The 20,103-nt window shown below is 57.1% G+C and overlaps 9 protein-coding genes across 9 annotated transcripts; 2 read left to right on the plus strand and 7 right to left on the minus strand.

Moving 5' to 3' along the window:
• Nucleotides 1–800: 800 nt before the first annotated feature.
• MKK02DRAFT_42094 (histidine phosphatase superfamily) lies at nucleotides 801–2,089 on the minus strand (the record flags this gene model as incomplete). Its single annotated transcript, XM_053091836.1, has 7 exons — nucleotides 801–925; nucleotides 996–1,272; nucleotides 1,338–1,556; nucleotides 1,657–1,739; nucleotides 1,787–1,852; nucleotides 1,918–1,978; nucleotides 2,030–2,089. The coding sequence occupies 7 exons, from the start codon at nucleotides 2,087–2,089 to the stop codon at nucleotides 801–803; spliced, it is 891 nt and encodes a 296-aa protein (XP_052948830.1).
• Nucleotides 2,090–2,423: 334 nt separating this feature from the next.
• MKK02DRAFT_42095 (uncharacterized protein) lies at nucleotides 2,424–2,989 on the minus strand (the record flags this gene model as incomplete). The annotated part of the gene is made up of 2 exons (XM_053091837.1): nucleotides 2,424–2,635; nucleotides 2,689–2,989. The coding sequence occupies 2 exons, from the start codon at nucleotides 2,987–2,989 to the stop codon at nucleotides 2,424–2,426; spliced, it is 513 nt and encodes a 170-aa protein (XP_052948831.1).
• Nucleotides 2,990–3,382: 393 nt separating this feature from the next.
• On the minus strand, nucleotides 3,383–3,964 carry MKK02DRAFT_42096 (uncharacterized protein; the record flags this gene model as incomplete). Its single annotated transcript, XM_053091838.1, has 2 exons — nucleotides 3,383–3,613; nucleotides 3,671–3,964. 2 exons carry the CDS (start codon nucleotides 3,962–3,964, stop codon nucleotides 3,383–3,385), a joined length of 525 nt encoding a protein of 174 aa, XP_052948832.1.
• Nucleotides 3,965–4,337: 373 nt separating this feature from the next.
• MKK02DRAFT_42097 (ATP-binding protein) lies at nucleotides 4,338–5,632 on the minus strand (the record flags this gene model as incomplete). The annotated part of the gene is made up of 5 exons (XM_053091839.1): nucleotides 4,338–4,418; nucleotides 4,499–5,085; nucleotides 5,149–5,200; nucleotides 5,277–5,509; nucleotides 5,587–5,632. The coding sequence occupies 5 exons, from the start codon at nucleotides 5,630–5,632 to the stop codon at nucleotides 4,338–4,340; spliced, it is 999 nt and encodes a 332-aa protein (XP_052948833.1).
• A 239-nt stretch (nucleotides 5,633–5,871) lies between these two features.
• Nucleotides 5,872–6,473, minus strand: MKK02DRAFT_42098 (uncharacterized protein; the record flags this gene model as incomplete). Its single annotated transcript, XM_053091840.1, has 3 exons — nucleotides 5,872–6,047; nucleotides 6,098–6,417; nucleotides 6,466–6,473. The coding sequence occupies 3 exons, from the start codon at nucleotides 6,471–6,473 to the stop codon at nucleotides 5,872–5,874; spliced, it is 504 nt and encodes a 167-aa protein (XP_052948834.1).
• Nucleotides 6,474–6,839: 366 nt separating this feature from the next.
• Nucleotides 6,840–11,117, plus strand: MKK02DRAFT_42099 (vacuolar membrane protein; the record flags this gene model as incomplete). The annotated part of the gene is made up of 6 exons (XM_053091841.1): nucleotides 6,840–6,962; nucleotides 7,010–9,349; nucleotides 9,396–9,615; nucleotides 9,659–10,686; nucleotides 10,736–10,962; nucleotides 11,060–11,117. 6 exons carry the CDS (start codon nucleotides 6,840–6,842, stop codon nucleotides 11,115–11,117), a joined length of 3,996 nt encoding a protein of 1,331 aa, XP_052948835.1.
• Nucleotides 11,118–11,577: 460 nt separating this feature from the next.
• MKK02DRAFT_35879 (chaperonin 10-like protein) lies at nucleotides 11,578–12,750 on the minus strand (the record flags this gene model as incomplete). Its single annotated transcript, XM_053089289.1, has 2 exons — nucleotides 11,578–12,404; nucleotides 12,432–12,750. The coding sequence occupies 2 exons, from the start codon at nucleotides 12,748–12,750 to the stop codon at nucleotides 11,578–11,580; spliced, it is 1,146 nt and encodes a 381-aa protein (XP_052948836.1).
• Nucleotides 12,751–13,165: 415 nt separating this feature from the next.
• Nucleotides 13,166–14,116, plus strand: MKK02DRAFT_21629 (base excision DNA repair protein; the record flags this gene model as incomplete). Its single annotated transcript, XM_053086441.1, has 1 exon — nucleotides 13,166–14,116. The coding sequence occupies one exon, from the start codon at nucleotides 13,166–13,168 to the stop codon at nucleotides 14,114–14,116; it is 951 nt and encodes a 316-aa protein (XP_052948837.1).
• Nucleotides 14,117–15,233: 1,117 nt separating this feature from the next.
• On the minus strand, nucleotides 15,234–19,858 carry MKK02DRAFT_35882 (polyphosphoinositide phosphatase; the record flags this gene model as incomplete). The annotated part of the gene is made up of 19 exons (XM_053089290.1): nucleotides 15,234–15,265; nucleotides 15,341–15,406; nucleotides 16,611–17,065; nucleotides 17,142–17,394; nucleotides 17,443–17,544; nucleotides 17,591–17,612; nucleotides 17,660–17,855; nucleotides 17,932–18,030; nucleotides 18,103–18,334; nucleotides 18,391–18,563; nucleotides 18,616–18,650; nucleotides 18,696–18,796; nucleotides 18,858–19,039; nucleotides 19,099–19,149; nucleotides 19,199–19,245; nucleotides 19,297–19,319; nucleotides 19,363–19,454; nucleotides 19,513–19,701; nucleotides 19,788–19,858. 19 exons carry the CDS (start codon nucleotides 19,856–19,858, stop codon nucleotides 15,234–15,236), a joined length of 2,421 nt encoding a protein of 806 aa, XP_052948838.1.
• Between the last annotated feature and the right edge of the window lie 245 nt (nucleotides 19,859–20,103).

Raw genomic sequence — 20,103 nt, forward strand, 5'->3', positions numbered from 1 at the left:
AGGACTCGCACCTGCATCTTCGATGTACTGACTCTTGTACTAAACATCCCTGGGTGGAGTCGGATATATGTAGGCTATATACTCCAAAGGGGTTTGGGGTCTCGCTCACCTTGACAGTGTCGAGCGACGAGGAGGAGCTTGATGGCGATGTTCGGCGGGCAGTTCGCTTGTGCGTCTGCGGGGGACGTCAGCGTTCATCTATTGGCCAATGATAGAGCCAAGGAGCGAGTTGACGTACCCGCAAGAAGGCCTAGGAACGCCGACCAGGAGCCGCACAAAGGCGTGAGGGCCTGCTCAGGCTATATCGCGGATCAGCGCCGTTCGGGGACAAGTGCGAAAAGAGGCTTACTGTCGTGTCGGGCTTGAACTCAGGAAAGAAGCCTGGTAAAGTGGAGTAGCTGAACGACATGCTGATTTGGAGCGGCAGAGATAATCAAGGTAAGAAGGTGATGAAGAGGCTTGGGGGGGGAAATTTCGTTGGGAGCGTATGTCGTGCTCAGACGAACCTTTCCAGCTCGGCATCGCGAGCAAGGGGACTGGCGATAAAGGAACGCTTGACGAGGTAAGAGGATCAAGAGGCGCGCTCAAGTATGTGTATGACCCGCCTCCTATACTACCCATATGGACCGATGAAAGGCCGATCAGACAGTCCCTACTGCTGCCGCTTGCCTGAACCTCTGTCAAGCATTGCGATCTATGCTCTTGCTCGGCGCTCTGACGTGCACGTGCTCGAGTGAGGACCCCTAACACCCTTATCTCAAGGTCATACATACATCGTCGTAAAAGGACCTCCATCCCTTTCACGCCTTTGTCTCCACCCGGACCACCAGGGGACAGATCTCGCCTTCCCTCAGTTCCCGACTCGGACTGCCCAGGACCTTGAACAGCTCTTTGAGGAAGTACGAGTGGCTCGTGATGCTGACGTCTACTAATCAGCGCTTGCACTTTCTCTTCTCTCCCCTGTATCCAGACTTCGTAGAGCAAGCGACACTCACAAGCTTGTCCCTCACTGTGCCGCATGATCTCTCCTAACGCTGTCTGGGCGCGGCTGTACATCTCCTCCTCAGTCTCTCTGCCTCTAAGCTCTCGCTGCATCTGCTCGGCAGGTGGTTGGGTATCCGACCGTTCATACCGACAGTCCTCGCCGGGCTGCCACCATGGATCCAGCTCGGCCATTTGAGGCGGGCAGATAAGACGGGCATGATCGGCTTTGAGGACCGAGAGGGGCCGGCGCGCGTTGCACAGGTGGACGTGCAGCTTCTCACGGAGACCCTGCTCGAATCAGCCAACTCCTGAGCGGTCAAGCAGAAAAAGACCAAGACGAGTCTGTCGCTGACCTCGAGGACCATCGGTCCAGAATGCCCTACCGCGCCCGCCGGCGGGGTGCCCCATGTAGCTTGCCACGTCTCCACCGCACGCTTAGCGGGGCTGACAAATTGCATGGGGACCGGCATCCCTTTCATCGTCTGATCCTTTACGGCCTCCGCGAGAGCCTTGGCTTGATCCTGTCCCTTGGGAGAGAGGCCAGGGTCGAAGAGCGGGTGGTGTCGGCCGATCTACAGGTTTAGCGCTGGAAGTCGCAATTGCTCGAGCTCGCAACCTGTATAGGGCCAAGCTATAGTAGGCTGAGACATCGTGTGGAGAAGTAAGGCTCACCCTCCCCATCTCCTTGCGGTGCTCCGTAAGCGTGAACCCATGGTTCTTTGGAATATGCAGCTCGTCCATTGCGTTGTGCTCGCCTTGTGCGTCAGCCAGTACGACCAGTAGGCAGCGACTATATACTCACCTTGACAGTGTCGTGCAACGAGGAGAAGCTTGATGGCAACATTCGGCGGACAGTTCGCTTGTGCGTCTGCAGAAATGGTCAGCCGGGGGGCAACGAGCAACGTGCGGACCAAATAGCCGGAGGAGACATACCAGCGAAGAGGGCTCGTAGCGCAGGCCAGTCGCCGCACACAGGCGTAAGAGCCTGCTCGGGCTACACGGGTAGTCAGTACCGTTTCAGAACAAAGGCTTGGGAAGGACATACTGTAGCATCGGGCATGTAGTCGGGGAAGAAACCTGGTAAAGTCGAGTAGCTGTATGCCATCTTAATCTGAGGCGATAGATCTCAGTATGACGAGGAAGAACGAGGAGAGGAGGGGCAGACATGAGCAAGGCCCGCGCAGTCTATGTCGTGAGACGGCTGCGTCATCTCCCTTTGAGGTTTGGCACCCGTGAGCAAGGAGGATGGAAGAAAGGAGCGCTCGACGAGATAAAACTTATGATGTAAGTATGCTATGGATCGCTATGGCAGTAGCTCGGCAAGTTTATTGGAAGGACTGGCGTGAAGATGAGATCAGAGTGATCAGGTAGTCAGTGATCGCTGTCAACCACATCAACCGTTGTGCATGTGCTCGAATTTGTCCTTAATATGACGCCAATCAGCGTGGGGGCACAATGTAGCCGTCATCCCCGGGCTGAAGGCGCGAACCAGTGTAACACTCCACTTCCTCGTCGCACTCAAGGGAAATGCCCCACTTGGGCTCGCACGGACCGCGCTCGGTCTCTTCGGGCAGCGCGATAACCCACTTGGGGTCCTTGTACTTTGGGTCCTTCCCAGCGTCTGACGGTATATCTCGCCCTTGAGTTTGCACTATATCATCAGTCACCAGCCCGAATATGAGTATCGCTCCATGGCGTGCTGACATACCCTTATTTTGCTCTCATCGCCAGTCTTGGGTACCCAGTAGAACTCGCCAGGCCCAGAACCGAATTGACCATCCTTGGCGATCTCAACTCGATCGCGATTGCCCGACCCAGATAAAGTGAACATCCCACGGCCATCGACCTTGAAATACAGGCCGGTCGGGTTGAAATCGACGGCTGCGACCTTGAAAAGCGACAAAGTCTCCGGGAAGTTCAGGTCTTGCACACTGACCATCACATTGTAGGCGGAGGCGGTCAAGATGGGGATCAGAGCGACATGGAGGGAAGAGGTAATGCGCATCTTGCTGCGATGGTTTCGAGCTCGATCTGAAGTCTCAGATCGCTTGCGATGATCTGGTAGATGACGAGGCCAAGCGATCATCATCATCTTATGGCGGCCACAGTTGCGACGTCTAGGCCCAGACCCACGGCCACGGGGCAGGGTGTCAGTCAACGGATGCCATCCTCCCCCTGGACCTCCCTTCAGGAGAGGGCCGCTCCTATCGCAAAGGAGGATGAGTACGGCGCAAACGCGCGTCAGGTGGACCAGGGGCTGGAACCATTGAGCAAGGCAATTGGTGAGAAAGGAATGCTTGACGAGGTAGCTATACTAGGACGAGCAAGACCCGAAAGACCCCGGTCAGTATAGATGAGGTAGTCAGACGTTGCTATCAGGTATACTGACTGCAATGTATCACGTGGCAAAGTTTTCGAACATGCCTGCAGGCGGCACATAGTCGTCATCCCACGGCTGAGGCTTCGAGCCCGTGTAACATTCCACCTTTTCGTCACACTCGATTGAGACGCCCCATTTGGCCTCGCATGGCCCACGAGCGGTCTCGCCGGGAAGCGCAATGATCCATTTCGGATCCTCGTACTCTGGGTCAAATTTGATATCAGCCGGCAGCTCGCCCTTCAGTCGGCACTGTCATAGTCAGCCTACTGCTAGTTCTCTATATACAGGAGTGGCGGTAGCGCTTACCTTGACCTTCCCCTCGTCTCCGGCATTGGGCATCCAGAAGAACTCGCCCGGCCCGGAACTGTACTTGGTGGGTGGGACTACGGTACGGTTCCGGCTGGCGGTCCCGAATAGCGTGAAGCGACCACCGCCGTCGACTTCGAACGTCAGAGCTGTCGGGCCGTAGTCGACCTCTGCGATCTTGAAGTGGGATGGATTCTCCAAGAGGTCCAAGTCCTGGACGCTGATCATCACCACGGAGGCGGAGGCGGTCATGATGGGAAACAGAGCGAGGAAGAGGGGAAGGGTAGAGCGCATCTTGCCGCAGGGATATTCTCGATCTGATTGCGGTACTCGGCGCTTTGAGTAACAGACAGGTGGTCACCGGTCAGTAAGCTTCACGCTGTGATAGGCCGCTGGATCCCTCTCAGCGCCAGGGAAGGGGCAGGAACGTCAAAGGACGAGGTTGGGTTCTAGGCGCTCCGGCCGCAAAGCATGTTGCAAGAGGTGCACAAGTGTGCTTGGCTGGAAGTGGCGTGCGCCTTGAGCGGTAAGTTATAGATGTATACGTCCTGATACCCACATAATGATCTGCGGGGCCCAGTGATTATGATACGTCAGTCCTGGCTGTCAGTAGTAAGTATCCGGGATGAGCGGTCGATCCAGCCTATTCCTACCATTTCTCCTACGCTCATGCTATCCGCGCCTCCACCTTAGCACGAGATGGAACACTCTCCATAGCCCCGGCCTTCTCGACGCACATCGCGCAAGCCTGGGATCTCAGCTCGGTCCATACACTCCCAACCGCATTGGCACCCCGCGCCCCTCGACGCAAACAAGGGGTGAACATACCGTCAGACAAGTCCTCAGTGTCGTTTCTAGATCCTCGTCCCTCATCAACCCCGCCGCAAAGTATCCCGCAAAACAGTCCCCAGCTCCTGTGGTATCCACTACCCCATTCACCACCGTCGCAGCTGGGAGGTACCCCACCGTCTGGGATCCAGCGGGGAGGTACAGGATCCCCCTTGCTCCGAGGGTACATATCAGCCCCAAGTCCGCGTTGGATCGGCGGAACAAGAGCATCTCGGCTCGTGCGGCGGATGCGATCGGCGCCTCGGGAGTTGTCGTCGGAGCTGACGCCGGCGCACTACCCGTTGTTGATGGCACAGCAAGACCGGTCTCCTTTAAAAGATCCGTCAACTCCCCTTCATTGACGATCAACCAGCTCAGACAGGCCCATGGGAACTGCCGCAGCTTTTCTCCGGAAAGCATAGGGGAGGGGTTGAAGATGGATGTCACGCCGCCGGAGTGGGCTGCGCGGAGGTAGGCGAGGGTAGAAGGGAGGGGGATCTCGTTTTGGAGGAGGAGGTGGGTGATGCCGGATAATGATGGGGACGTGTCACTTGGGGGTGTGTGATAATTGGCGCCTTTATGGAGTACTGTGATATCAGATCGTCTCTTGAGTTATAGATCGGAATGTAGACATTGGGACAGGCACGCACCGATACTGTTCTCGCCATCCTCGGCTAGCTGTATGATAGCTCTTCCCGTCATCTACTTCGTCAGCTCATCTGGCTACTATGTTATGTGATCTTCCACCCCTCGAGATGAGGTATGACTAGTTACTCACCTGCTCCTGTACCACCATGACCCGCCCGACATCCACCCCAGCGCGCTCCAGCCCATCCCGGACCCAAATCCCATCTTCCCCTATGCACCCATCCATAACTACATTCCCTCCCGCCCTGGCCACAGCATTCGCTTGATTCGCTCCCTTACCGCCCGCTCCCCGAGAGAGTTTGGACGAGGAGATGGTCTCTCCTGGTCGGACGATATGGGGGAGATGGAAGAATTCGTCGATATCTGAGACGCGCGATTAGCTTGCGGTATAGGCCAAAGATGTAACAGGCGGTAGTGGGGTGAGGAGGGAAGGAACTCACTGATAGACCCACGGACGAGACATTGTGGCGGAGTGGAGCTGGACATCTTGGAGGTGGTCAAGTACAATGCGAGGTGGGGCAGGGATGGGTGCAGAGGGTGAAGACGAGTGGTAATTTTATCTGAGGAATGAGGAGTTGCTGAGAGCGGATCAACTTTGATCCGATTTGGATGTCACGTGACCTTCTTGTCTCAACGAGCCCGGCCTGCGTCCAGGAGAATACTGACGAGTTCAACTAGATACATCCCCTCCTGGACTACAACAGCAAGATTCTCTATGATCACTGCTACGAACGCATGACAGGCTGTTCCTGGTATTGGGGCGGTAGATGGGGCGCCTGGCCCGCTGAGTAATCCGGTACCGGAGCTGACGCCTGTTCCGCCTCCGTTCTCGCCGCTGACTGATGTACTGCTGAGGCAGAGTAGATCGCTGCCGGTGGTTTTGGCATGGTATGACTCTCCTCTATAGGGTTTAGCGTCACCCTGCAGCCTTACCCCTCAGAGGCGACTCACGATATGTGGGCAATTCCCCATCCCTTGTCTCTACCCTAGTCACCGCCATCTCGGTCGATACCCATCCCCTCCTCGCCAGCTCGACCGAGCTTCGCCTATGTGCAGGCACGTGTGGACTCTGCTGTCTTGGCGGGAACATCGTATGCGTCACTTCCCGCGCCACAGCTCTCAGCGAAGGGCGCTTCACCGGCCCATCGTCCGCTGACTCTGGATCGCGTTTAGCGGCTCGGTGGGCTTTGATAGCTGTTACAAAGGATGCGAAGATTCGGACGACGTATATGATGATGATGGCGAAGAGGAGGACAATGAGGCCGACGATACTGAGAACGTCAGAGAATTTCGGGGACGACAGAGAAGAGAGGGCTCACTAAAGCATAGTGGGCGGTGTCTGCGCTGCAGCTGCTTCTCCTCAGTCGGTGGATACAGTGGGTCAGACCTGCTGCCTAGGTGTGATGTCCGATGTGATGGCTTTATAGAGATACAAGTAGAAGCCAAGACTCACCAAGACCTCACCGCTTATTCTCTGAAATCGAGAGCGAGATCTCGAGATCGGGAGCAAATGCGGGGCCCAGTCCGGGGCGTCTAGGTTCTCGCCACCCGAGCTTGAGCGGCGATCCCCGATTAGATAGCGAGACCTGTTGGCCATTGAACGTTGAACGACCGCTCACCCTGCTATATCTAGACGTTCTTCCCCTATACATCACCTCGGTATCGGACACTCCGCCTCTCACTTATCGGCATCATGACAGGCGAGGCTTTGGAGTCCACCATGTTGCCGGGAAGGTGTGCCATGCGGGGGAATTGCGGAAGAACGAGCATGTTCGGCGCGGACCTCCCTTGTCCGGATGATGGTCCAGCCAACAAGGTGAGCGATCGGCCGTGATGTCTGATCAGCAGAGCTGATCCAGTCAGACCACAGATGAAGTCAGAGATCTTCTAGCCACGGTCTGCGGCCCCGCCTACACCATCCCCGACAGCGTCTGCTGCACGGCCGAGCAGATCCGGACCCTCGGCGAGAAGGCTCAGCAAGCTGCCCCGCTTATCGCTTCTTGTCCCGCGTGCATCAACAATTTCCGCCTCTTCTACTGCGACTTTACCTGCTCCCCCGACCAATCGCAATTCCTCACTGTCTCTTCCACCCTGAAGACTACATCGGGCAAGCAGGCGGTCAAGGAGGTCAATTATGGCGTCAGCGATAAATTCAGGGAAGGGTTCTACGACTCGTGCAAGAGCGTGCAGTTTGGAGCGACGAACGGGTTCGCGATGGATCTGATAGGTGGAGGGGCGAAGAACTCGTCGGCGTTCTTGGCGTATATGGGAGATATGCGGCCAGGTCTGGGAAGTCCATTCCAGATCTCATTCCCAGAGGGCGGGGAGGGGTATACCCGGAAACCGCTCAAATGCTCGGATGGCGACCTCAACTCTCGGTGCGCCTGCGTCGACTGCCCTACTATCTGTCCTACCCTACCCTACGTCGCGCCTCCCTCTAGCGACCAATGCCGCGTTGGCGCGGTATCTTGCCTCACCTTCTCCCTTCTTATCGTCTACTCGGTCGCCATCCTCTTCAGCCTCGTCTATTTTTCGTACAAGCAGGCTATACGGCATCGGCAACGGCGGTACGAACGGCTCGCACTAGTCGATCCGCCCATGTCTCCCGGTGCGGACGGTGGGGTCAATGGCCTGGACGGCCTGATCGGACGGGGAGAGGCGGATGCGGAATCGGGACCGAGCGGGTCAATACACTTCCGTCTGGGTCGGGGGGCTACTCTCCTCGACCCGATGGATCATATGCAGCCCAAGCAGAACAAGATCAACGCTGCTCTGCGGCGCTTCTTTTACCGCCTCGGACTCTTCTGCGCGACGCATCCCCTCGAAACATTCGGGATCGCCGCCATGATCGTCGCGGTGCTCAACCTTGGCTGGCGGTACTTTGAAATCGAGACGGAACCGGTCCGGCTATGGGTCGCGCCCAATAGCGAAGCGGCGCTCGAGAAGCACTTCTTTGACGAACACTTTGGGCCATTCTACCGCGCCGAGCAGGTGTTCGTGACCGTTCCGGACGGGACACCGGTCACATATGACATCCTCGACTGGTGGCTGGGCGTCGAGAGCGACATCGCGGCGCTCAAGTCGGACGGGGAGGGATATACGCTGGATGACGTCTGCTTCAAGCCGAGCGGGCCGGATACGGCGTGTGTAATCCAGTCCGTCTCGGCGTGGCTGGGCGAGGAGATGGAGGAATGGGGAGATGATTGGCGGAAGAGGATCTCGGACTGTGCGGGCAGGCCAGGAGAATGCCTGCCGCCATTCGGCCAGCCACTCGACCCTAAGCTAATCCTCGGCGGGGCGAATGGGGATTGGCTCCATGCCAAGGCGCTGGTCATCACATACGTCGTCAACAACTTCAACGATGACCGCGTCCGCCCTGCTGAGCAATGGGAGCGGAAGCTCGAGGCGTACCTCGGTGCTCTGCACAAGGACGGTGTCAACATCTCGTACTCGACAGGAGTCAGTCTCGAAGAGGAGCTCAACAAGAGCACCAATACGGACGTTAAGATCGTCGTGCTTTCCTACCTTGTCATGTTCCTCTACATCTCCCTTACCCTCGGCGGCGGTCTCCCTCCTTCCGTCATCTCCGGCACTCTCGCCTATCTCTGGTACCTGACCAAGCGGGTCGGCGTCCTCCTCCACGTCGCATCACCCGACTCTATCGCTCATCCTCCCTCATCACCCCTGGCGGCCATCCCCACCCTCCTCTCTGTCAACTCCAAATTCTCCCTCGGCCTCTTCGGGATCGTCATCGTCCTCATCGCCGTAGCGTCTTCTGTCGGTCTCTTCTCCTTCCTCGGTATCCGCGTCACCCTTATCATCGCCGAAGTCATCCCCTTCCTCGTCCTCGCCGTGGGCGTCGACAACGTCTTTATCCTGGTACACGAGCTCGACCGCCAGAACAGCTTACACGCACAGGATGCGCCGCTGCCCGTCCAAGGTGTAGACGAGGATGACGAGGAGGAACCGTCTTCGCCGAATCTGCCACCAGAGGAGCGGGTAGCGCGGGCTTTGGCGAGGATGGGACCGAGTATCATGCTCAGTTCGGTCACGGAGACGGTGGCGTTCGCGCTGGGCGCACTGGTGCCCATGCCGGCGGTACGGAACTTTGCTATCTACGCGGCGGGGAGTGTGTTCCTTGGAGCGGTCATGCAGGTCACGATCTTTGTGTCTGCTATGGCTTTGGATCTGAAGCGTGCAGAGGTGAGCTAGAGCTCTGCGATTGAAGGGGTCACCAACTGACATTCAGTCTATGAGGATCGACTGCTTCCCCTGCGTCCGCCTTCGTCCACCTGTCGGGCTATACGAGCGGTCCGCTGCTCCCAGCGAGAGCATCGTCGCCAAGTTTATGCGTCGAGTGTATGCGCCAATACTGCTGCACCACGAGGTGAAGCGTTTGGTGCTGGCGATCTTTGGCGGGATCTTCATGGTGGCTATCATCGGGATACAGCATATCAATCTCGGTCTCGGTAAGTCCCCTTCTCACCGCGTTTGACCGGTACTGACCCTCAGATCAACGTCTCGCTCTACCCGCCGAATCCTACCTCGTCAACTACTTCAACGATCTCGACGCTTACCTGGACGTCGGTCCACCCGTCTACTTTGTCGTCACCAACGAGCCCACATCCCGGATCGGCCAGCAAGAGCTCTGTGGCCGCTTCACCACCTGCCAAGAGCTCTCGGTCGCCAACTCGCTGGAAGCCGAACGGAAACGCCCAGAATCATCCTTCCTCGCCAGTCCGCCCGCCTCATGGGTGGATGACTTCCTGCAATGGACCAACCCCACCTTTGAGAGCTGCTGTCGCGTCCGGCGAGCCAACCCGGAGATCTTCTGTACCGCGCGGGATAGCGATCGGGCCTGCCGACCCTGCTTCGAGGGGCAGGACTGGAGTATCACGATGGACGGTCTACCCACCGACGACAATTTTATGCGGTACCTCACCCAGTGGCTCAAATCGCCCTCGGACGAGAACTGTCCCTTGGGCGGAATGGCCCCTTACTCCAACGCCATCAGCATCGCTCCCGACAACCGGACCCTCTCCGCCACACATTTCCGGACGTACCATACCCCCCTTAAATCCCAATCTGACTTTATCGACGCCCTCACCGCCGCTCAGCGAATCAGCAAGGATATCTCTCGACGCACCGGGACAAAGGTCTTCCCCTACTCGCTCTTCTACGTCTTTTTCGACCAGTACGAGCATATTGTCACGATCGCCATCCAGGTGGTCTCGCTGGCGCTGCTCGCGATCCTCGTGATTACGAGTCTGCTGCTGGGGTCATGGCGAACCGGTGGAGTCGTGACGTTCACGTGTGCGCTGGCGGTGACGAGCGTGACGGGAGTGATGGGGTTCTGGGGGATCAGCCTGAATGCTATCTCCTTGGTCAACCTCGTCATCTCCTTGGGTATAGCTGTGGAGTTCTGCAGTCATATAGCGAGGGCATTTATGGGTGCGGGTAGCGGGGTGGCGTATGAGAAGGAGGGCAAGCGGGAGAAGGACGATAGGGCTTTCGCGGCGCTGGTGGATGTCGGACCTTCGGTATGCTATGTTCCTCCTCTTGTTTGGGTATTACCAGCTGACGTGCCAGGTCTTCTCAGGAATCACAATGACCAAGCTCATCGGAATTTCTGTCCTCGCTCTCACCCGCTCGAAACTGCTCGAGATCTACTATTTCCGGATGTGGCTCAGTCTGATCCTATCGGGGGCACTACATGGGCTGGTGTTCCTCCCTGTGGCGCTGAGTTATCTGGGCGGACCGGGGTATGCGCTGGAGGATACGGATGAGGAGTGGGTGACGAGTCAGATGAGGAGACCGTGAGTTATACCATCGCCTCGGTAGAGCTTTAGGAAGATGAAGGGCGAAGGACTCAGGTTGTGACCAGAGGAGAAGGTCTCGAGCTGACTCGGGTAGAATGGACTATGAGTATGCGCCGTTTGCGGATACGGACTCGATGATGTCGGATCGCTAGGTTGTGCATGTACGATGGGTTACGCCACATAGATCACAGTCCGGGGCGTCCGCCACACCGGAACTGGAGCTGACACCGCTGATGCAGCACTAACAAGCTCGTTCCACGCTGCATGCAGCATGCTGCTGGCTGCTAGTGACACGCATCTAGACCCGCTCTCAACACGGACCGGTCGCCCAGATCTCCCTTCCTCGCCAATCTGACTCGGCTTGCATCGACTTAGCGCCGGTATTTCCGTTACTGAACCCACATGTCAGTCAGACGATGCCGACTACAACTCGTTAACAGCAGAGGCCGCTATCAAATCCAATAGCATTCATAGGCATAAGCTGTCTGACTTCTATCCTTTGTGGCTAAACGTTCAACAAGATTACCGAGCCGGTCTGTCTTGCACAAGTGCACAGCTAGTAGCATCAGCATTGAGCTTGCGCAGAGCAGGGGAGATGCGAGAATACTGACTTTACGACCCGGGTTGGATGATCACATTCACCGCGCCGCCCGGCCTGTCACCGACGAAGTCCATAGCTTCGTTGACCTGGTCAAGCGAGAAGGACTTATGCTCCATGTATGACAGGTCGATGACGCCCGCCGAGATGAGCGCTATCATCTCGTCTACCTCGGCGCTGGTAAACCACATCGTACCGAGGATGGCACAGCTGTGGCTCATCGCCTCGGTGTAAGTCTGGTTGAGACTGCCCTCCGCCCCGCCCGCTGCCAAGATGGCCTTTCCCCCGACCTTGACGAGCTTGATCAACTCCATAGTCATGTTCCCATCCCCGCCATTCCCCAGACAGTCGTACATGGCATCCACGCCCAGTCCGTCCGTGTGTGACTTGACCCAGCCGGCAATATCCTTCTCCTCCTCTGACGATACCACCTTCACCCTGCCGTTCCCAAACTCGCTGAGCTGCTTGAGCTTGTCCGGGTTCCGACCGATACCGAGGATCCGAGTACAGCCGAGCCCAATGGCAATAGAGACCGCCGCGTAGCCGAGCGTGCCAGTGACGCCATTGACGAGAAGGGTCTTGCCGGGGCCCATGCCGCCCTTCTTGAGACCGGCGAACGAGGTACCGAGGTATCCGAAACGTGCCGCGAGGCGGAGGTCAATGTTGTCGGGGATGAGGGCGATATTGGTGTCGGGGAAAGGAGGTATTCCGACAGACCGCCGATCGGGTACCGCTTGAGCGTAGGCTTGCCCTCGGGGAGGAGCGCGAAATAACCACGCAGAGCACCGGCCGGGCAGTAGCCTTGGGTGGACGGGCCTGGATGTCAGCCACACGTGGAGTGCTCGAAATCAGCGTGAGCGCGACTCACCTTGCCGACATGCCTGGCAGGTCCCGCAGGTCAGGAAAGGGTCCACATAGACCCTGTCCCCAGGCTTGATGCCCAGCACATGCTCTCCTACAGCCTCCACCGTGCCCGACACGTCCAGGCCAAAGATACAGGGGAACTCGGGAAGAGACATCCCCTCCAGCGGATTGGGGTTGGAAACGAGGTTCTTGGTGTTTGGGACAATGGAGCAGGCGGTGACCTTGACGAGCACATCATTGACTCCAGGTGCGGGCTTGGTGATCTTGTCGGTATAGAAGGGTTTGCCAACGGCGGGGAGGCGTGCAACACGGATGTCGGACATGTTGATCAGCGGACGAGGAGGGGGAATCCTGATGCAGTGGAGCCAGCTTGCAAGGGGGGGGGGAAGGCAGTAACTACTACATGATATATGAAAATCGCGACCTTCGATGTAGCGGGTTAAGGCGGCGGCGTCGCCCTTGTCGTTTGGGTGAGTCACTTCGAGTCACGTCAGGTAGCTTGTGCTCTTGCCCGCGTACTACCGCGAGGATGTCCCATAAGATCTTATTAGTGTCTGAGGATCGGTGAGAGCTATGACGTCAGACGTCCGCGGCGCCACTCCGCGGCGCGGATGACCGATGCCCGGATGATCTGCCTCCACTTGATGTCAAACTTACTCGTAATTTAGGACGAGAAAGAAAAGCTTAAGGAGGGGGGACCCAGCTGTCATATATCGCGCATAACACTGTACGGCAATAATGCGTCGAGTCACCCAAACCGCCAAAGCAAGTGCTCGAGCCGCCTCGTCGTCTCCACCTCTGCGGAAGCGGGTCAAGCGGGAGGGTCGGCCCGGGTCACCGGACCAACCTGCCGCCTCAAAGGTCAACCAAACCCAAGCCACCCCGGCCGGATCACCACCACCTCCCCACAAGCACGACGCCGCCCTCGCAGACAAGAAATACTCGGCCTACTCCCCCTACACCAACCAATCCCCCTTTCCTGACTTCGGTCATCCCACCCCAAAACAATGCGCCGACGCCCACACCGTCCTCTCCAAACTCCACTCGGCGGACGTTGCCAAGGAATTTGAGGACGAGTTCACTCCGGAGTCCATCCCTCATGTGCTCGACTCCATCATAGTCGCAATCCTCAGCCAGGCCACCGGGTGGAGCAACGCCAAGCGAGCCATGGCTAGCATGGTATCTGCCTATGGCTCGGTATTCGCGTATGACGCTATCGTAGGAGGCGGGCGGGAGAAGCTGGAGGGAGTTTTAAGATGCGGTGGCATGCAGGTGCGGAAGTCCATGATGATCATGACGATCCTGGACCAAGTCAATGAGCGGTATGGAGGGTGGGACATGGACAGCATGTTCAAGATGAGCGATGAGGAGGCGATGAAGGAGCTGCTCAGCTTCAAGTACGTCGGTACGAAATCAGCATCGGTGGTCCTCGGCTGGTGCCTGAAGCGGAAGCCATTCACGGTCGACACACACGTTTATCGGATCACGGGACTTTGGGGATGGCGGCCGGCGACCGCCACTCGCGAGAAGACACAGAGTCACCTTGAGATCATGATTCCTTCTGACCTCAAGTTCGACTTACACTTCCTCTTTATCGCGCACGGTAGAACCTGTCCGGCCTGCCGGGGTGGTAGCAAGAGCTTCAAGGGGTGTACAGCGGTGGCGGCAGGATTAGAGATCGATCGCTGAGTGCTTGTCTTTGGGTCAAGCTCGAGGTGAGCATTTCGCCGTTGATGTGAACCCGCATCAGTAGTGCTGATGACTCTCAGCTCTGGCTCTAAGCCCCTCGGAAGTAGTGTTGGGGATGGGATCGGCAGATTCGGGCGAGGCAGTAGTACTGGGAGCTTTAAGTGACGACTCGGCGCGGGGATACCCGGACAGAGGAATGAGGAGTTCGAGTGACCGGTGCCGGTGAGGTCTGGGTGAGGTCAATGCATGTACTAGCGGAAGGGACTGCAGTCGACCGTATGGTCATATTCCCGTAGTGTCAGCAGGAATGATGGGCGGGTCGGTCAGTATTTTGATCATTTCTGAGATGTCAGCCATCGCAGCTGTACCAGACCAGCTTTTCAGCAAGGTGGTATTGCTGCGATATGGTGATGACAGCTCAGGTCTGATCGAGCTAGCGTGCCGTACTCTAATGCATGAGGGTGTGGGAACGAGTAACGCCGATTAAGCCTCGTAGATCCACTTTTGGTTGTCGGCCTTGTACTCGGCAATGCCGTTGCTGGGGATCAGCTATTATCCCAGACGACGAGTCCGTGTCTCGGACAGCTGAGCAGGACCTACGGGAACCAGAGGGCAATCTCCTTCTTGGCGGACTCAACACCGTCGGAACCGTGGCAAACGTTCTGGTACAGTCAGCTCATGCCTGTGTACGCGCCAGCAAAATATAAACTGACCATTCCGACCTGGAGAGCGTAGTCACCACGGATGGTACCTGAACGTCAGCTTGACCCTGTCATCCTTCTGAAAAGCAAAGCTTACCCGGAGCGGACGACAAGGGGTTGGTGGCACCGAGCATGGTCCGGCCGGTCAAGCAGGCGTCAAGACCCTCCCAGACCATACCGACGACGGGGCCGGAAAGCACTGCCTGAGTCAGCTACACAGTTCACAACGGGGGTGGTGTACGGAGCTAGCATTGGACGCACTGTACTTGATGAGACCGGGGAAGAACTTCTTCTCCTTGAGGTCCTCGTAGTGCTTCTCGAGGTGCTCCTGGTCAAGTCAGCTGCCGAAACGACTGCTGACCAGCAAGCGTCTTCAAGCTGACCTTGGAAGGAGTCATCATCTGGAGAGCGACGAGCTAAACCTTATGAGCTTGGGCACCTAACGTTCCTGGCAGTCGTGGCAGCTTACCTTGTAGCCACGCTTCTCGAAACGGGCAATGATCTCGCCGACGAGTCTACCTACTGTCAGATGCTGGCTCGGACATAGTCAAGGCGCCGGTCAGCTCACCCTCGCTGGACACCGTCCGGCCTGTCTGATCAGCTTGGACCCTTCGCACACCCTCTCTTCGCCCAAAGAGCTCCGAGCGGGACCGCATCCCGGCATGTGGTAGCTCACTTGATCATGATGTAGGTCTGCTCAGTGGTGGACATTTTGACTGGTCTGTTTCTGCTTGAGAGAGGTTGGAAAGAGAGAGAGGTATGAATCGAGGAATGAGGAACGTTGGCTGGCAAGGTCAGAAAAGTCAAAGCCACGCACCAGATCTCTAGCGATATCGCCGAATGTGGCACTTCTGACACAGCAGATCCGTGCGTCGTGTTTCAGATTGAAGAAGATCGGATGACGATGACGCAATGAGAGAAGCGCCCAGCCAAAGCAAAGTCTGCGGAGTCCATTCACCTTATCATACATACCGTACCGCCCATCTAATCTTACACCTTTTGACCAACTATATATCACCCCGTCCTTCACTTCCTGCAATCCAAGTAGCAGCCTCAAAGATGTCATCCATCCGCTTCGACCCGCAAACGAACCCCTCCGCCGCCCAGCCTTCTTCACCGAATGGGCCCACCCGATCCCCCAGTTCTCGGCGGTTCGGGTCACCTAGCGAGGCGGAGTCTCAGCCTCTCCTCCGGTCCGAGCAAGCGGAGGGGGAGAGGGAGGGGCAAGGCGAAGGAGGAGGGGTAGTGAGGCCGATCGTGGTGATTGCGGGCCTGATCGTCGTAGGGGCGATGATAGCGGGGGGGTGGATTTTGAGTCGGGGAGAGGGAGGGGCTAGGTGGCCTGGTGGGCCGCACTAGGTCCTCCCAGAAGTCAGGGGGAGCGGGGCTGGGGATGGGTAGGAGGAGGAGGAAGCTGGGGAGGGGACGACACGGATGATTACAACACGACATACACTTCCATACTACCACGACACAACGATACCACCATGCCAATCAATCACGAACACGGAGATAAAGCCTTTCCTCTCGCGCTGTATCATAGTCACTAGACCCCTTCCACAATTCTACTCCCCGTCCCCCTAAACCCCGAATGATCACGTTACATGTGAGTACGACAGTATTTACAGCTACAACGACACCCCAAACTCACCCCGCAGCTCTCAACCACCCCTCATAGAACCCCGCCCTTCTCTCTTCCTCTTCCATCCCCCCTCCCCTCCCCTCCCCGACCCCCACCCCACCACCCGCCCCTTCCGCCTGCATAGCAGTCATCACCCCGCCTCCACTCCCACCACCCAACAACCGCTCCACCTCCTCCCCCGCCGCTAATCGGCTCAGACGCATATACAACCCCAAATCCTTCTCATCCATCATCTCCACTGCGTGACTGGCCGGATCGGACGGATAATGGATATACCACTCGTATTCTCCCATCCTCTGCTCCTCTACTTCACCGCCAGGAGCGTACAGCGACTCGACCAGCGTCTCTAAGGGATGGGACGGGTGAGGTGGGGGAGGGGGAGAGGCGGCATCGGGGTCCTCGTCGTCGTATGCCGGTGTGTCGGAGGACGGGAGGGCGGACTTGCGTGCCCATCGCCGGGCGGAGCGGCGGACGGAGGGCGAGGAGGATGGACCAGAGAGGGACGACTGGGACTGGGAGAGCGGATCGGTTATTCGGGATTCGAACGGAGAGGCGAAGGCTTCGGGTTTGGGCTTGGCGTGGAATCGCGTTGTAGAGTTCATTGTACTATACCATTAGCCCATTTTCTTCCCTTCTAGACTTTTGCATTCTGGTTTGGCTTTAGTTGAGATGTGATACTTACAAGGCATACAACCGCTGGAATTGCGACAAGATATGAGGTTTGTAATATTCCTTGTAAACGCTGTGGAGCGGCGCCAGCTCATCTACCGTCCGCTCGTTGAGGTTCCGCGGGTCAAACCATTGGCGATAGTGCGGTCGGGGCGGGGCGGTCGACATGGACATAGGAGACGACAGTTCCACACCGAGAAAGAGGTTGATGGCTGCTTGTTTGTCGGCGTCGAGCATGCTGTTGTTGTAGAAACGGCGGATATTTTCTGGACGGGTCAGCTGAGCAGCCTCTAGATGGGCGAGACCTAGCCTACCCAGGAGATCTCGCGAGTGTGAGGACCACTGAGCGGCCTTTACGCGCCGATAGGTATCAACCCTGTTGACGAGGGCACTTCCGGTATACTGCCAAGCGAGCGCTAATGTGTCAGCTCGATGTATGTGGTAGCGTTATGCGTAGCTTACTATCTCCGTGGTCATGATACATCTACAAGTCAGCTATCATCATCACCGGTCGGGGGGCTAGCAGCTCACCTCGGTCAATACATCCACCGCATCACAGCTAAAAGGCAAATAAGGCGATCCCAGCAGTCCCAGCGCATAAAGCTGGTGTCCGAAGGCTCGTTTCGCAATCGCGAATTGGGCAGCGTTCGTCCGGTCCAGACAGTCGACGCAATTGGTTCGGAGGATACCGTGCTGGAGGAGTGGCTCGGTCCGGCGTGATCCTAAGCTACGGGAGTCAGCTCTTGGTATGCCTCTATCAAACGCTAGGGCAATCCCCTGCTGTCGAGAAGAGATCGACTCACGACGTATCGAGCCGGGCGGGACCGCCGTGAAAGAATCCCGTGGCTTGGAGGGACTCTTCACAAATATCTTCCAGGACACCCATGACGTCTTGATGACCACTAGTTCATCAGCATCATTATCTCCTCTCACCTTCCCTTCGCTCTCGTCTCCTTTTGGAGTTGTTAACCCACCTCTTGGCAGCCTGAGCCATATCCCACGCGATATACCGCATCTCCTTCCCCCTCGGCAAAAACTGATTCAGATACTCGACGCACTGCCCGTACTCGGCCAGAAGCTTGCTTTCTCGGGGTACCGACTCGCGCGACTTGATGAGGTTCAAGATGAAGATGGGGGCACCGTATCGTTGGAGGAGGTCGTTGAAGTGGAGAGCGGCAGGGGAGTAGAAGGGGTCTTTGACGGTGACTACGGTATCAGCTGCTAGCTCTTGTTCAGAAGCGAAGACGACCAAAGGAGCTCACTTTCGATAGGAGGCCGAGGGGTAACGCTATTGGACTCTTGCATCCACTTGACCGGGATACTTCCTCGGTATTGTACGAAGGAAGTGTATGCGCCGTATCCTGTGTCTGCCCCAGCGTAGAGGAAGGACTGCTGATTCCGCTGACCGAAAGGCGTAGCGAGTGGTTCCGAGACGCTTAGAGATCAGCTTGTCTCTGCGCATATGGGAGCAGTCAGCTGAGACCTACATCTGCTCCGTCTCCACTTCGTTTGCTACGTGTCCCTGTATGGTCAGTTCTCCACGACGTGTCCAGACGCCTTAGCTCACGCTCTCATTAGCTCCTCTCGTCAAGAACCGAGCGCCCGCGAAATGCCTCGACCGCCTCGCAATCAGGGTGAGGTATACCGTCCGCGTAAAGACATTAATTTCTGCCTTATCAGCTTACTCACGTGCTCAGACAGGCTCACACAACTGCGACAGCTGACTCACTGGCTTGATCCACAAACCCATGTATCAAAGGCAATACCCACCGGCTCCTCCCCTCCGGAACGTCCAGCTCGAACGCGGGGGCCAGGAGATGATAGTTCCACATGAAGCGGGTATTCCACTGACGCGCAGAGGGAGCGACGGTGAGATTTGTCTGGAGGGAGTTTGTAATATCGTAGGAGTAGCTAGCGAGTCAGCTTCTGCGGGGTCGCCGACTCAGGCCAGACCGAGAGACAAAGCGTACGACATGTAGAAGTTCTTGCTGAGATCTACTTGGGAGAAGGAATTGACCATCCTGAGGAGTCAGCTTCGCGAGCAATCGTCGTGGTGGGAGCTGGATGTACTTGGTCTCCAAGCTGGTACGCTCTGCTTTGTTGCCGATGGTAATGAGCTGTACTAGTCAGCTTCGACCTTGGATTGGAGTCCATCATAGCCAGCTCACGGTCGTCTCATCGCAGTGATATACTGTCCAGTCAGCTGACGGACCGTCGACATTCATACGGCTCACTATAGTGTCCCCCGAGCAGCCCGACGACAGATCGCTTAGTCACCAAGATCAAATACCACCCCGCTGTGAATTTCACAAATCCCACAATCCCACTACCTCGTCAGCCCGACCACTCTACCATCCTGAGCCTTCCCCTCGATGCGGACTTACTGGAACTCCAACACCTTCTCCAGTCCCCCCTGGCTCTTATTCCCATCCTGCACCATCCTCAACAGCAGGTCCAGCTGGGCATCATCATACGCCGTCGCATCTTCCGTCACGCCCAGCGTTGTAGGATCTGTCCGGTCGATCTTGAGGACGCGATGTGAGGATGCGGCGGAAGCTACGACGTAGAAGCGCCTGAGGAATCAGCTGAGCGCGGAATGGGCAAGAACGGAGGGACAAGGGGTCCAAGCGGCAAGCTTAACAACAGGGAAAGCGCATACGTCTTCGTCTCGAAGAGGGTGAACTTGGAGAGCGAGTTGAGGCCGCTTGGGCCGTCCTCTTCGCCGTCCATCCTGAGGTCTTCGCGATGCTTCTTAGGCTATGGAGAGGCAAGAGATACCACCATTATTGCGCCCATACCCACCTGTGAGGGTGTCAACACACACGGACCTCGCTTAAACGCGCCAATTCTTATCTTTCCCTCGGCAAGGTCCGAGACCAATGTGATTACAAGGAACGCCGCTTTGCCCGATCGGGCAATTTGTATTAGGAATCCTTACCGTGCCGCATGCTATCTATTAGGTCCGCAAATCCGCA

This window comes from Dioszegia hungarica, assembly GCF_025882075.1.
Source record: "Dioszegia hungarica strain PDD-24b-2 chromosome Unknown MKK02contig_5, whole genome shotgun sequence".
NCBI classification, from domain to species: Eukaryota; Fungi; Basidiomycota; class Tremellomycetes; order Tremellales; family Bulleribasidiaceae; genus Dioszegia; species Dioszegia hungarica.